This window comes from Bos taurus, chromosome 11 (assembly GCF_002263795.3).
Source record: "Bos taurus isolate L1 Dominette 01449 registration number 42190680 breed Hereford chromosome 11, ARS-UCD2.0, whole genome shotgun sequence".
NCBI classification, from domain to species: domain Eukaryota; kingdom Metazoa; phylum Chordata; class Mammalia; order Artiodactyla; family Bovidae; genus Bos; species Bos taurus.
Window position 1 is genome coordinate 88092327 of NC_037338.1, and position 14325 is coordinate 88106651.

Consider the following 14325-nt stretch of genomic DNA (forward strand, 5'->3'; position numbering starts at 1 on the left):
CGAATCCTCTGCTTGAAACTTTGGGCGCCTCCCCATATGTGTGGGGCAGAATCTAATGCTGTGAACAAGACGCCAGGCTGTGCCCGCCTCCAGCTTTCCCACGCAGCTTCACTTCACTCACGAGGCTTCAGGTGGGCTGGCCTCCCTCCTGCCTCGAGACCCTGCCCCTGCCTGGAAGGTTCTTCCCCTGCTCCCCACCTGCTGGCCCCTCCGTGTCCTTCAGACCCCTGAATCCACATCCCTGAGAGAGACCTGCAGGTAACTCAAGAATCTGAACCCCTCCTGTGGGCCAGGCGCTGTGCTCTGCCAGCTGGAAACCACAGCAAGGACAAAACAGAGAAGAAATCCCTGCCCTCCATCTCAATCTAAATTATAAATTAGGTCCTTCTGTTATATTCTGTCTCAGACTCTGGTACTTGAGAACACTTAGCGAAGCGTCCGATTATACGTGGGTTTGCCTGCGTCTCGCTCCAGCAGGCGCTGTGACAGGGATGTACACCACCCTGTCTCCAGCATCTCAGGGGGCTCCTAAAACACAGCACACACCCAACAGCAGCAGCGAATGAGCCCACAGCCTGTTCACGTCAATGGTGAGATGCAGACTGAGGAACGGGAAAGATAATGAGGCCGAGAGATGAGGCCTGGGGTGTGGAGAGCTGACAGTCACCGCGAAGATGAGCACATAAGCAGGCCCCTGAACCTGAACGTTTCTCCCTCTCTCCCCAGACAGCCGCCTTTGCTTAGCACATCATCTGTTTTATAGATCAATAGTACATGGAAGTATTCTCCTAATTTAAGACTCTGCATTAACACTATCTGACTTCTCTTTTAACAAAAAGAACATCCAAGAATCAAACTAATTTGGCACTTTACCAAAAAAAAATTATATTTGATAAAGTAATGTAGATTTTTAGATTATTTTTTAGTTTTTGAGATATAATTCTCAAACTGTAAAATTCAACCTTTTAAAACATGCAATTCAGTGGGTTTTAGTATATTTATTATTCACAAAGTTGAGAAATCATCAGCCCTGTCTAATTACAGAATATTTTCATTACCCCCAAAAAAACCCGGTGCCCCCTGGGAGTCATTCCCCACTCCTCTCCTCCCCTCAAGCCCTGTCTCAGGGGGTCTGCCCATTCCCGATCTTTCAAGTGGACTCATTCAGTCTGTGGTCTTCTGTTTCCGGCTTCTTTCACTTTGTGTGTTTTGAAGGTTCGTCTGTGTTGCAGCATGCCTCACTGTTTCACTCTTTTTACTTATTTACTAGTATTTTTTAAATACATGCATACTTTCCTCAGCATAATACTAAAGATCTCCGAGAAGCTGCCGTAAAGAGAGAAACATCTGAAATACCATGATAATGAAGGAAAAGAACCAAGAACTTACTTGCATTGAGCGTGAAAATACTTGATCAGATTCTGAAGTAAATCCACTCCCTTTTTAATCTTAATTTCATTGACCTTCAGCAGATACTGTTTAAAAAAAAAAACAAAACAAAACAGGAAATGTCATAGAAACAGAATATGAGCTGAACATGAACTTCTGAGGGCAGGTCACCTCCTTACCTTCTCTGACATCGTGTATTACGGGTAGGGCTCATGATAGATGCTTAATATTTTCTGAATGCCACAACTAAATGCTTCGGTTATTTTGGTGCCACATGAATTACCTGACCTTTGGGTAATCAAATACTTAGCTTTAAGTGCCAAGAACTCCCTGCAATAAAACAGCCTGTCTTTACCAGCTAGGGGAAACTTTTGCCCCAGTTGCATGGAAGAGTGAGGATGGTTAGAATGAAAGCGTTCCACCTTCTGGACTCAGCTGTCCACATCCCCTGTTCCAGGGCCCTTTCTTCAGGTAGGTCACCGTCTAAACACTAATTGCTGGTCTTCTGTAGTTAAGGCTTTGTCTCCACATCTCTGATATTGAAACACTTCCCCAACAGTTTAAATAAACATTGTGATTCTTTGAGTTTAAAAAAGCAAAGTTTAAATTCAAATAAATTAAAATCATTTTTAACTTGGAAAATTCATTAACAATCATAAAACAACAGGAAACCCCAGGGATATATAGAACTAGTATCAGGATGTACATTTGCTCTTTGCTAAGAGTTTATAGAACAAAAGATCCCATAAATTCCCTGTCCCCTTCACTATCGAAATAGGAGATATTTACAATCCTGAGAATAAGTCACCTCTAAGGCTGAAAGCCCCCTAGAGAGCTGCTGACCCCCACTGACCACTGGCGTCTCAGCTATAACCTGGGAAACTCGCCTTCAAGTGTCCTCCTGCCCGGCTGCTCTGAAACGGTAACTACATCATTGCCTTTACATCCTCATCTCCCTCCTTTCTGATACTTATTCACTGTTAACTAAATAAAGATGTCTGGCAATGTAGCAAAATGGTTAGATGGTTAATGAGATGTTTGGCCATGTGTCAATGTTAAAATCCATGTGCACTTTGACCTGGAAATTCTACTTTCGGGTATTTATTCTAAGAAGACAATCATAAAAATTTACAAAGATAAATGGAAAAGAAGGTTCATTGCAGACTTGCCTGTAAAAGTGAAAAATGGCAACAGGCCAAATGTTATGAATGGGAACTACAGTGTGGTGCATCCATAGAAAGAAGGGCTGTTAGTAATCAAGCCAATAAAGCAGAGACTTCCTGATGGCAAAGATGTCTGTGGCACACTAGTGAGTGAAAATAATCAGAATACAAAGCAGCAGTAGAGAATGATCCTGGTTATACACACTGTCTTTAACGTATGCGTACCAGGGACATCTGGAAGATGTGCCACTAAATGTCAAGGTGGTTACCTTAATAAGTAAAATGTGTAGTGACTTTTAATTTCTTTTATGCATATACACATATATACATGGGCTTCCCAGGTGGTGCTAGTGGTTAAGAACCCGCCTGCCAATGCAGGAGACATAAGAGACACAGCTTCAATCCCTGGGTCAGGAAGATCCCCTGGAGGAGGGCATGGCAATCCACTCCAGTATCCTTGCCTGGAGAATCCTCATGGACAGAGGAGCCTAATGGGCTACAGTCCGTAGGGTTGCAAAAAGTCGGACACAACTGAGCGACTAAGTATGCATGCATGCACACATATACACACACACATATACACTGACCAATGTTTTAAAGCACATATTTTTACAATCATAAGAAAAGCAAGAACAGATCTCTCATACATTCTCTATTCATCTGTATTACCGATCTGGCATACTGAATGTCTTTATAAAATTCATTTTGAAGAGAAAATCCCACAGGTTTAGAATATAAACACCTGAAAGTCACTTCTCTACATTAGATCCGAGGCAACTAAAATGGTAAACGCCTGAATAACGTCGAGCATTTACAAAGCTCTAGGGCTTCAGTTTGAGGAAGCGGTTGAACGATTTTAAAGCCACTGTAACTCCAGCAGTCTTCACTGAGGGGCCAGGTTCTCGGGGACTGCTTTTCAGACACGCTCTCTTTCCAGCCCAGGTCTGGCTGGTCACCGTCTGCAGCTTCATCAGATGAGTCTTGCTCTGCAAACTCCGACCTCACAGCCCACTGGCCCACCTCCACTTTTGTGTCTGCACACAGGGCTGGGCCCTGCCCCAGCCAGCTCTGAAGAGCGGGGACCCTGTGACGCTCAGCACAGCCTGGGGACCCGCCCAAAAGACGACTCATGTGTGTGACTTAGTGGTGTCGAGTAGATAGAGCCCTTCCAATAAAATAACCCTTCTGACGGTCCTCACAGCCCATTCACCCAGACAAGGACAAGCCCCAGTGCTGGGTGCACGCTGCAGAAAGCACACCCTCACCACGAGGAAATGCCAGTAACACCCAGGCTGAGTCTCTCGTCCCTAAACGTACTTGAATAAGCAGTCCTGCAGAGTTCAGGTCAACGGCTTTCCTCCTCACTAGCCAAAGAGAGAGCACAACCTGAATTCACACACAGGCCCCTCCAAATCCACTCTCCGTGAAACACTCTACTTCATTTTATCCCCCTTCAATAAAAGCAACGCCCTGTGTCTGCATGACGTGCAGCAGTTTTGCTTCCTCATCCCTGTCTCCTGTCGTCCGGGCTGATTTCTCCAACACTGTGCGAAATGGGCTAGACAGGTGTTAGTCTAAGTGATGCCTGCTGTGATAAAACAGCATGTGGATAAAAACATCCACTCTCCTGTCTACAGGAACACTTTGAGCCTAGTTACACCTTTCTAAATATTCATGTAGCAAAGGATTCACGTATTCAAAGTAGCAAAGGAGAGACAGAGGAACAAAACAGACCTAAGACATAAAAAAAAAAAGTAAAAGAACAGACTTTTTTGATGTTACTATCGCAACCACATACACAGTAACATCAAGTGTGAATGATTAAAGAATCCCATCAAAAGGCAGAGATTGTCAGACTGGATAAAAAAATCATGACCCAAATATAGGTTGCCCACAGGAAACACACTTCAGAGCCAAAGATATGAGTAAGTTGAAAGTAAAAGGCTGGAAAAAGAAATCCCATGCAAACAGAAACCAGAAGAGAGTCGGTGTGGCTGTACTAATATCAGACAAACGTCTCTCGTCCCAGGGATGGATTCTCCTCTGTGGACCACTTGGTGTGCTCTGGGAATAGAAAGTCATTTAAATACACTCCTAAGATACACGTATGGAAAGGCTAGGTGCTTGCTGTAATTAACAAACATCCTAAAATCACAAAGTGCCTTTTGATGAGCTTTGCTGTGGACAGCTTACAGGGAAAGGAGAGCTGGCTGAACCGAGCCTCGGTGCCTGTCACAAACGTCACCCCTGCATGGGCACACTCAGCACGTACGTCCGTACTGCTGTGGGGGAACACAAACGCCACCAAGCACGGATACTCCACTGCCGCTGCCTGGAGGCATGAGCCCTCGGGCGAGGGGAACTGTTTTCAGGAGCTGTTTCGACCAACAGACCTCCAAGCAAGGCATGAAAAACAGGCTGGAAGCAAAGGCTTGCATGGCTGGTCTTGGGGACTTTCCATCCCTGAGCCTCCAGCAAAGTTCTGAGTGTTGGTCCTGCCATTTTCCCCTCCCGGAGGTGAGGACTCAGGCTGCAGGTGGAGCGGGACAGAGGACTTCAGGCCTTGGGAGCATCCTTACCCCGAGCAGGTGGAGCCCAGGGTAGGGGTGGGGGGCGGACACTTGCAAAGGCAGGGGCTTCTGGAAACAGACCCTCACTCTCACAGAGGGGACCACGGCTGTTGGGGGAGGGGGTCTCACCACCCCGGTACCTCCTTAAAAGCACCTAAGGGGGTATTCTGGCTTCCCTGGTGGCTCAGATGGTAAAGCATCTGCCTGCAATGCAGGAGACCCAGGTTCGATCCCCAGGTCAGGAAGATCCCCTGGAGAAGGAAACAGCAACCCACTCCAGTAATCTTGCCTGGAAAATTCCATGGACGGAGGAGCCTGGTAGGCTACAATCCTTGGGGTCACAAAGAGTCGGACACAACTGAGCAACTTCACTTTAAGGGGGTATTCTAGCTGACTTAAAGCGGAGAAGAGGTGTTTCCAGGAGGATCTGTGTGAGGCAGAAAGAACCTTCTTCCAAGTTCTATTTGTAAGTCATGTCCGACTCTTTTGTGATCCCATGGACTGTAGCCCACCAGGCTCCTCTGTCCACAGGATTTCCCAGGCAAGGATACTAGACTGCATTGCCATTTCCTCCTCCATCTTTCAAATGAGTCTTTCCCTACCTTTAATAAATCTTGATGTCAGATTAATCTAATCCCACACTCCAGGAGCCTAAGGCTGCCTGAGAGGCAGAAAGTGGACAACAGCATCCACGGCACCTCGGCGCTGCCCCGAGGCCTCTTGTGAGCCCTGCCTGCCCACCTCGCACGCCCACCTCGCACATCTGCAGCTGGAAGTAGCGCCGCTCCTTCTCCATCTCCTCCGCAATCTCAGCCCCACTGATCTCCGTGCGGATCATCCCATGGAGCTTGGCGTGTTCCTTCTTCTCCTTTTCTATCTTGGTTCTAACATGTGGAAAAGCGAGAGAATCAGTCAAGACACCTCTAGACTGGGGAGTCCCCTCTGCGATCCTGACGCCCACCCTGGACACAAATGCTCCCTGAGATGTCTCAGCACAGGATGGACTTGAACTCACTGGGAAGAAAAGATGCGAATTGTCCCCAAAAATATCCGTCTTGGCCCTTTCTGTTGAGTACTGAACTCAGCAAATGCTTCCAAAGCAACTCCACTAGGACAGTGCTCAAGGTCACAGAGGACTTCTCTGGTGGCTCAGATGGTAAAGAATCTGCCTGCCATGCAAGAGACCTGGGTTCAGTCCCTGGGTTGGGAAGATGCCCTGGAGAAGGAAATTGACAACCAACTCCAGTATTTCTGTCTGGAGAATTCCATGGAGAAAGGAGCCTGGGGGGGACTATAGTCCATGGGATTGCGAAGAGTTGGATACAACTGAGCTCTAACACTTTCACAGTCACAGAAGGAAACAGATGACCTTTCCCGTTTTTAAGCTTTATTCCCCTCTGTCTTTATTTCCTGCTCGACTGTGCTCCTGAGTCCAGTGTGCAGTAAAGGGTACCAGCTGACCCCTCTCTGGAGTGTGTCCTAAGACAGGAGACCTGGATAACTACAAGTCACATCAGTTAGGAAGGGCTTGAAATACTAATTAGACTTTTATTCGGGAGAAAAAGGAAACTAAACAAAAGCCACAGAAAGCACTCAGAAGTGTCAAGGTTACCACCAAGAGAAGGGCAGAGACTCTTTGCACAGCACCCAAGGCAGACACCAACACCACACAAGCAGCACTCCTCAGAAAGTGTTCAACATGAAATGGGTTCCTCTGGGTCCAGAGTCCCCATCGTTTGGGGAGGGGGTATTGAAGAAGAGGCAAGAGACAGAGCTTCTAATTCTTGTTTTTTATTTGAAGCACAGCACTAGGCACGCAGTAGACAGTCACTGACTTGAACAGGTGAGCAGCAGGTGACCACCTGGTAGAGATGTTGCTGCAGTGACTCACGCCCCAGGAGGGAGTGTGACTGGAGGCCCCTGAGGTCACAGGACAATTACGAAGCCCCGAGGCGCCCCTGACGCCACCGCTACTGCAAAGGGCCTGAGATCCAGGCCAGACGTCGGTCACTCTCAAAATGGTCAGGTATGGAACTGCAGGCCAGGAATTTTAAAGATGTCTTAAAGCTATTTGTTACACATCACAGGGCCTCTCAGAATAATCTAATCTCACGTGTAAGTGGGTAGAGTGAGTTTTAAAATTTATCCCAGGATTGTTGTTATTTTTCAGTTGCTAGGTCTTCACGACCCCATGGACTGCGGCGCACCAGGCTTCCCTGTCCTCCACCATCTCCTGGAGTTTGCTCAAACTCATGATGATGTCAATGAGGTTATCCAGTCTTCTTGTCCTCTGTGGTCCCCTTCTCCTCCTGCCCTCAGTCCTTCCCAGCATCAAGGTCTTTTCAATGAGTCAGCTCTTTGCATCAGGTGGCCAAAGGATTGGAGCGTCAACGTCAGTCCTTCCAATGAATATTCAGGGTTGAATATTTAAGATTGACTGGTTTGATCTCCTTGGAGTCCAAGGGACTCTCAAGAGCCTTCTCCAGCACCACAATTACTCTGAGTTTTAAAGGGTGGTGCTCATTTGTCCTCTAATTCTGGGATTTTGTGAGTCCTCACCATATCTATGTGTGTCTTGATTTTATAGAATTTGATCTCATTCTTCTTTCAAACCATTTCCAGCAATCCTCCTCAGAGACCCCCTCACATTCCGGGTTCAGAAATGCACAGAAGCATTTTCTCTAAGGGCCGTGAGTCTGGCAGCGACAGCAGCTGAATGGAAGTGGGCAAACCCACGTCCTGCCCTTGGCTCAACTGTCTCTTGTGACTGACCAGAGCAAATCCTGAGGCCTGGTGTCCCATCTATAAAGCAGGAATTTGGATCCCCTTCTTATTTACTGAACTGAATTGGCACATGGATGCAGGACGCTAACAGCCCAAGCATAGTGAGTTTGGAGCCTCTCTGGGTTGAGCCAACCTTCAAAGTATTCTGGTTTAATAATCTGTGTTAATATGTGAATGTGCGCCATTAGAAAAACTCCAGAATCTGGAGTATAGAACTTTAGATTTCTAGGACAGGATGAGCACCAACGATTTGGTATTGCTTGGTGTGAGCTTTGTGATCCTCCACCTCTGAACAGATGCCTGGGGCTGGTAAAAACAAACAAACCCAATTACCTACATGTAGCTCCATCTGATTGCCAGGAGAAATACCAACAACCTAAGATAGACAGATGATACCACCTTTATAGCTGAAAATGAAGAGGCACTAAGGAGTCTCTTTATGAGGATGAACAAGGAGAGTGAAAAAGCTGGCCTGAAATTCAACATTCAAGAAACTAAGATCATGGCATCCAGTCCCATCACTTCATGGACTAGAAGGGGAAAGGGTGGAAGCAGTGACAGATTTTATTTTCTTAAGCTCCAAAATCACTGCTGACAGTGACTGCAAGTCATGATATTACAAGACATTTGCTCCTTGGAAGGAAAACTATGACAAACCTAGATGGCGTATTAAAAAGCAAAGACATCATTTTGCTGACAAAGGTCCGTATAGTCAAAGCTATGGTTTTTCTGATAGTCATGTATGGATGTGAGAGTTGGACCATAAGGAAGGCTGAGCACCGAAGAATCGATGCTTTCAAACTGTAGGGCTGGAGAAAATTCTTGAGAATCCCTTGGACTGCAAGGAGATCAAACCAGTCAATCCTAAAGGAAATCAACCCTGAATGTTCACTGGAAGGACTGATGCTGAAGCTCCAACACTTTGGCCACCTGTTTGGCAAAGATTGATTCATTGGAAAAGACCCTGATGTTGGGAAAGATTAATTTAGGCAAAAGGAGAATGGAGCAGCAGAGGATGAGATGACTAGATGGTATCACCAACTCAATGGATGTGAATCTGAGCAAATTCCAGGAGATAGTGAACGACTGGGGAGCCTGGTGTGCTGCAGTCCATGGGGTCACCAAGAGTCGGACCTGACTTAGCGACTGACCAACAACCGAGATATCTGAAAAGGCTTTCTTCTGAACACTTCCCACCTTCCCAGATGGCTTCATATAAAAGTTACTATTTCCACTGAGAAAACTATTACCCAATGCACAGCCATTACAAAGTAAACATGAGGCATTAAAACATGTTTTCTACTTCTCAGGTATTTAAAATAACTGAAACTATTATCACCACCATTGCTCACCCAGTTCTAGCTAGCTCGATCCTTTCCACTCCAGGAATCGAGAAACTGTGATCAGAAATGTTACAACAGCTGCCTAAAGTCAACCAGCGGCAGTCAATTAACATTCCTGAAAACAACAATCAGGCGGTCATAGGACAGACAGAAGAGGAGGGACAAGAAAAAGCCTGTCTGAAGAGGTTAACATCAGGAAGGCAGACACCTGGCATGGAAGGAAATATCTAGAATCACAGCAGAACAGGGCAACACAGTTCTGGGTGAATTCTTTCCTGGATTAAGGTTCATTCAGACAATACCTTTAAGCAATAAAAGAGCCATCTTAAAGCCTCAAGTCACCCACGCTTATTTTTTTAAAACGAAAACACTCACATTTTTGTTTCATAGTCCTTCCAAGCTTTATCAAAAGGCTTCTTCAAATCCTGTAAACAGAGAGGCATAAATTAAACTGGACTAATCATGAACTTCTGGGCAAGATAAACTTAACGTCTCCCAAGACTAGCCCTGAAAGGAGTATTAATTTCTGTAATAAATGACATATGTGATCCCATGAAAAATAAAGAGCCTAAGCTCTAAGTACAGGCTTTTTAATTAGACTAGTGGTGGCATTTCTTTTCTAAGAAATCTTTATTATAGAATATACAAAATGCACACAGAAAGAAGAGGGAATTGTATAATGTGCCAGTCGGCTAGTTACAATGAGTTATCAACTCAGCATGTCTTGTTTCACCTAGACCGTGCCCTCTGCCCTAGAATCATTCTGAAATTAAACCCAGACAGACATAACATTTAATCTGCAAATATTTATCCCTCTGAAATAAAAGGACTCTGGCTTTTTTTTTTTATTAATACAGGAATCTCAACACAACCCCTGATGTGGGCCCCAAAACAAGAATATAAAAGCCATTTACTGTCCCCTGTGACCTGATGGTTTAGGCGTTCAGTTGTGCTGGACTCTTGTGACCCCATGGACCGTGTAGCCCGCCAGGCTCCTTTGTCCATGGGATTTTCCAGGCAAGAATACTGGAGTGGGTCGCCATTTCCTTCTCCAGAGTGATCTTCCTGACCCAGGAATCGAACCTGGGTCTCCCGCATTGCGGGCGGATTCTCTACCATGTGAGCTACGAGGGGATCAATTCTGATTCACATTCTCTGATGAAACCTGACTTAAAAATGTACTGAGCCACCAAAAATTCCATCAAGTTGTTGCCACCTATGTATGCTCCCTTTAACAGGGCTCTTTTGGAAGAGAAAACCGTTTTGTTGAGGGGATCTCTAATTCTTTCTGGCTCTTCTCCAGCCTTCTGACAAGGCCCAAGCTCCACAGCCTGGCACCTAGAGCTTGCAGGAAGGGGGCCAGTCCACCCCATCAGCTTCACCTCTACTCCCACCAGCTCAGGCCACAGGGCAGGACTGCGTCTGGCTGCTGCAGACAGGCCGGACTTGCAGGCCCCGGGGCACGACTTGCCCTGTGCACTCCACCCTCTCGTTTTACTGCCTACCTCCTCTGACAAGTTCTTCGGGGCCCCAGGGGACGATGAGTAACGTTCCTCAGTGTCTTCACTCCTAACGGCTCACCAGGCCAGACTCCCTGCCCCGACAGCTCTCCATGCACGGTCTGCCTCTGCAGAGACCCCGGGTCGGCCAGGTTGGCCTTGCGGAGGCTGCTGGGGATCAGAGAGCTCGGCCTCCTAAGGACTGGGACATGGTCGTCTCCCTTTTGTATCAAACACCTGTCTGTGCCAGAGATATGCACGAGTGACTTTCTGCTCAGCACCTGGCCCCACATGGCACTTGAGCCCTACACACATGTGCTCAGGACACAGATCACAACTTGAGGGTTTGTGGGAGGCTGATGAGGCCTCAACAATGGGTGCCCTTTGCAGGACAGAAAAATAAAGGTGGCTCAGGCCTTGCTGGTGCTGATCTCCCAGTGGGGAGACCACGTCCCTGCAAGGGGCCTGTTACAGGGACCAGTCAGGGCCAGACTAGCTGGAAAACCGGACTGCACACAGGCTTCCCTGCTCCGCCAGCCGAGCCCATAGCTGTTCATAGTTTTCTGTCGCTTTCTCTCCCACATCTCAAGCACCAGCGGGACAAGTGAGAAAGCCACGGGTCACCACTGTTAGGGGTGAATGGTGGTGCCAAGGCGGCCAGTCAAGGGAGCCTGAGGTGGCACGGAGCTGTCCCGCCATTTCAGGAAGGCCTGAGGGGTATCTGCCCGGACGGGCCAGCAAGACCACGATGCTGTCCTTGGACCGCCAGCCCCAGACAGGCCTCCGCAGGTCGTACCCCTTTCACTCCTTTCAGGTCCCCCTTCAGCAAACTGTCCAGAGGGAAGGAGATTATGTTGTTCATGTTCTGAATCTAAAAGACAAAAAAAAAACAACAGAAAAATATTCTTATTTCCTTTTTAATCTAAAGCAAGGACAGTAAGGAGGTTAAGAGAACACGTGGTAATAAACTTTCCCTAAAACCCCAACATCCTTAACATTCTCTGTAACGATGTCATCTCATGAATGAAAACCTAACAGTGAAACGTCTATATCTGTTTATGTTTCACAAAATATTAACCTATTACTGGGCTATGAAGTCTGTGGAAAGATAACCATTACAATGAAGGAAAAAATCAACAACAGAAGCACTTTAAAGATCCAGGAATGGGAACCCACCAACATTTCCTCCTCTCACAGCTCCATCCACGGCCTGGGGCTGTGGCTCTGGTCAGTTCTGGGGGTCCACAGCACCCCCAGTCTCCACAGCACGGCCCCCAACAAAGGAAACTAAAAGAGAATGTGTGTGAGAGAGTGAGAGGGAACAGCACCGAGGGGGTGGGGGGCGGCTGGAGAAAGCAGGTAAGCGAGAAAAGGAGGGACAAGCGGTCTCGAGGTCCCCTGTTCTTCCCCCTGAAGCAAGAAGGCAAGAAATGGTGGCTTAGCAAGTTGTCACTATGGATTAAATCGAGGAGAACCAAAGCCTCCTGAAACACTCAGGGCCTGACCCCGCCGGCCACTCAGCCGTGAGCCAACTTGAAGACACCAAGCTTCAGTGAGCAAGAAAGCTCAAGACGCAGAGTCCCTGGGTTCTCAACCCGATGAGAGTCCCGCCCCAGGGAAAAGAAAGCTGAGGCTCTCCGTCCTCACCTTTCCCCGCACGTGCTCCCCAAGTCAGCACAGCTGCCACGCGGCCCGCTGCGGCGGATGCCTGTGTCACTTCAGAGACCTGCACCGAAACTATGGGACCGTCAACGGAGAGAGAAGCCTTGTGTAAGACCCTTCCTTCTTACAACCCGACAAAGGAAAATTTCACTTTTATTAGAATTACCTTGGGCTGGAAGGCCAACCACCATCACAACTTTTACAGCCATGTGGGATCTGACTTCCATGCACTATTCAGCACACGAACTTTCAAAACGGAGGAAGAAATTTGCCTGAAAACTACTACTAGCAAGGTGTGTAACCATGCCTGCACCAGCCACCTCCCCTGCTAGATAAATGGTCAAGTCATGACTGTAATCTCCGAAATGCCTTCTGGGGTAATTGCTGTCTGAGGCTTCCACAGCTCGACTAGGCACGCACCAGCAGAGGCACAATGCCCTCAGCAATGACTTGCCAGGATCAGCCTGGAGAGTTCAGATTTAAATACTGAAAACCTGAGTCTAAGGTGAGGCCATGCAGGTGACTCATGCCTGGGTTTCCCCACACGTGTCCCACGTCTCCACCCGCCAGCTCAGCACTCAGCCTGCCTCCTGGGGCTCTGGCCTCTCCAGCTGCTACCCGTCCACATGCTCCCTCTGCCTTCTCACTTCCCTGCCCCTTTTCTGGACTTGAGGCATCACTTCCCCCTCCCACCCCAACCCCTTCCTTGCAGCTGTCTGGTTTCTCTGATGTGTCCCTGATAAAAACCAAACCTATTTCTGCATCTCAACCCTCATAGTCCAACCTCATTTGCACATTTCATTCCCATGTCTAGCTGAACAGACGTCTTTCTCATTTCCTGCTCCCCGGAGTCTAAGTTCATGGATGACATGCTCCGTCCTGAGCTCACGGTCTTCCCTGTGCCCCTGATGCCCAAAACCTGCCCATCCATGAGGATGACTCAGCTGCCATCATTTTCATTAACATCCCAACTGCTCAGCAAGAAGCAATGCCCACCCCCACACTGATCCTCCAATATATTCTTTAAAAAAAAAAATTATTATTTTTGGCTATGTCAGGATTTAGTTGTGGCACTTGGATTTAGTTGCCCTGTGGCATGTGGGATCTTAGTTCCCAGACCAGGGATTGAACCACTGTCCTCTGCATTGGAAGGCAGATTCTTAACCACTGGACCACCGAGGAAATACCCAGAATTTTCATTTTTAAAAATATCTTAAGGGACTTAACAGGTTCCACCCTGCATTCGTCTTATCAAGCTCACGCATGCCACAAATCCTAAGGGGCGGCTTCAAGCTTTTCTGTTCTCCATTGCACTCATCTACTTCTGCTTCACTGACTACACTAAAGCCTTTGACTTTAATTCTTAAAGAGATGGGAATACCAAACCACCTTACCTGCCGCCTGAGAAACCTGTATGCAGGTCAAGGACACAATGGACTGGTTCAAAATTGGGAAAGGAGTACGTCAAGGCTGTATATTGTGGCCCTGCTTATTTAACTTATATGCAGAGTACATCAAGCAAAATGTCGGGCTGGTTGAAGCACAAGCTGGAATCAAGATTGCCGGGAGAAATATCAATAACCTCAGATATGCAGATGACACCACCCTTACAGCAGAAAGCAAAGAGGAACTAAAGAGCCTCTTGATAAAGGTGAAAGAGGTGAGTGAAAAAGCTGGCTTAAAACTCAACATTCAAAAAACTAAGATCCTGGCACCTGGTCTCATCACTTCATTGCAAATAGATGGGTAAATAATGAAAACAGTGACAGACTTAATTTTCTTGGGCTCCAAAATCACTGCAGATGGTGACTGCAGCCATGAAAAAATTAAAAAGATGCTTGCTCTTTTGAAGAAAAGCTATGACAAACCTAGACAGCATATTAAAAAGCAGAGTCATCACTTTGCCGACAAAGGT

At 47.1% G+C, this 14325-nt stretch overlaps 1 protein-coding gene across 4 annotated transcripts in view; it reads right to left on the reverse strand.

Moving 5' to 3' along the window:
* Positions 1-14325, reverse strand: part of ASAP2 (ArfGAP with SH3 domain, ankyrin repeat and PH domain 2) — a 158156-nt gene that overhangs the window by 62874 nt on the left and 80957 nt on the right. For all 4 annotated transcript variants that reach the window (XM_024999543.2, XM_024999541.2, XM_059891824.1 and 1 more), the window contains 4 exons: positions 11545-11619; positions 9625-9674; positions 5877-6006; positions 1390-1475 (listed from right to left, as the gene is read on the reverse strand). In XM_024999543.2, the coding sequence (XP_024855311.1) occupies positions 1390-1475; positions 5877-6006; positions 9625-9674; positions 11545-11619 (341 nt within the window). The remainder of the gene's footprint in view (positions 1-1389; positions 1476-5876; positions 6007-9624; positions 9675-11544; positions 11620-14325) is intronic.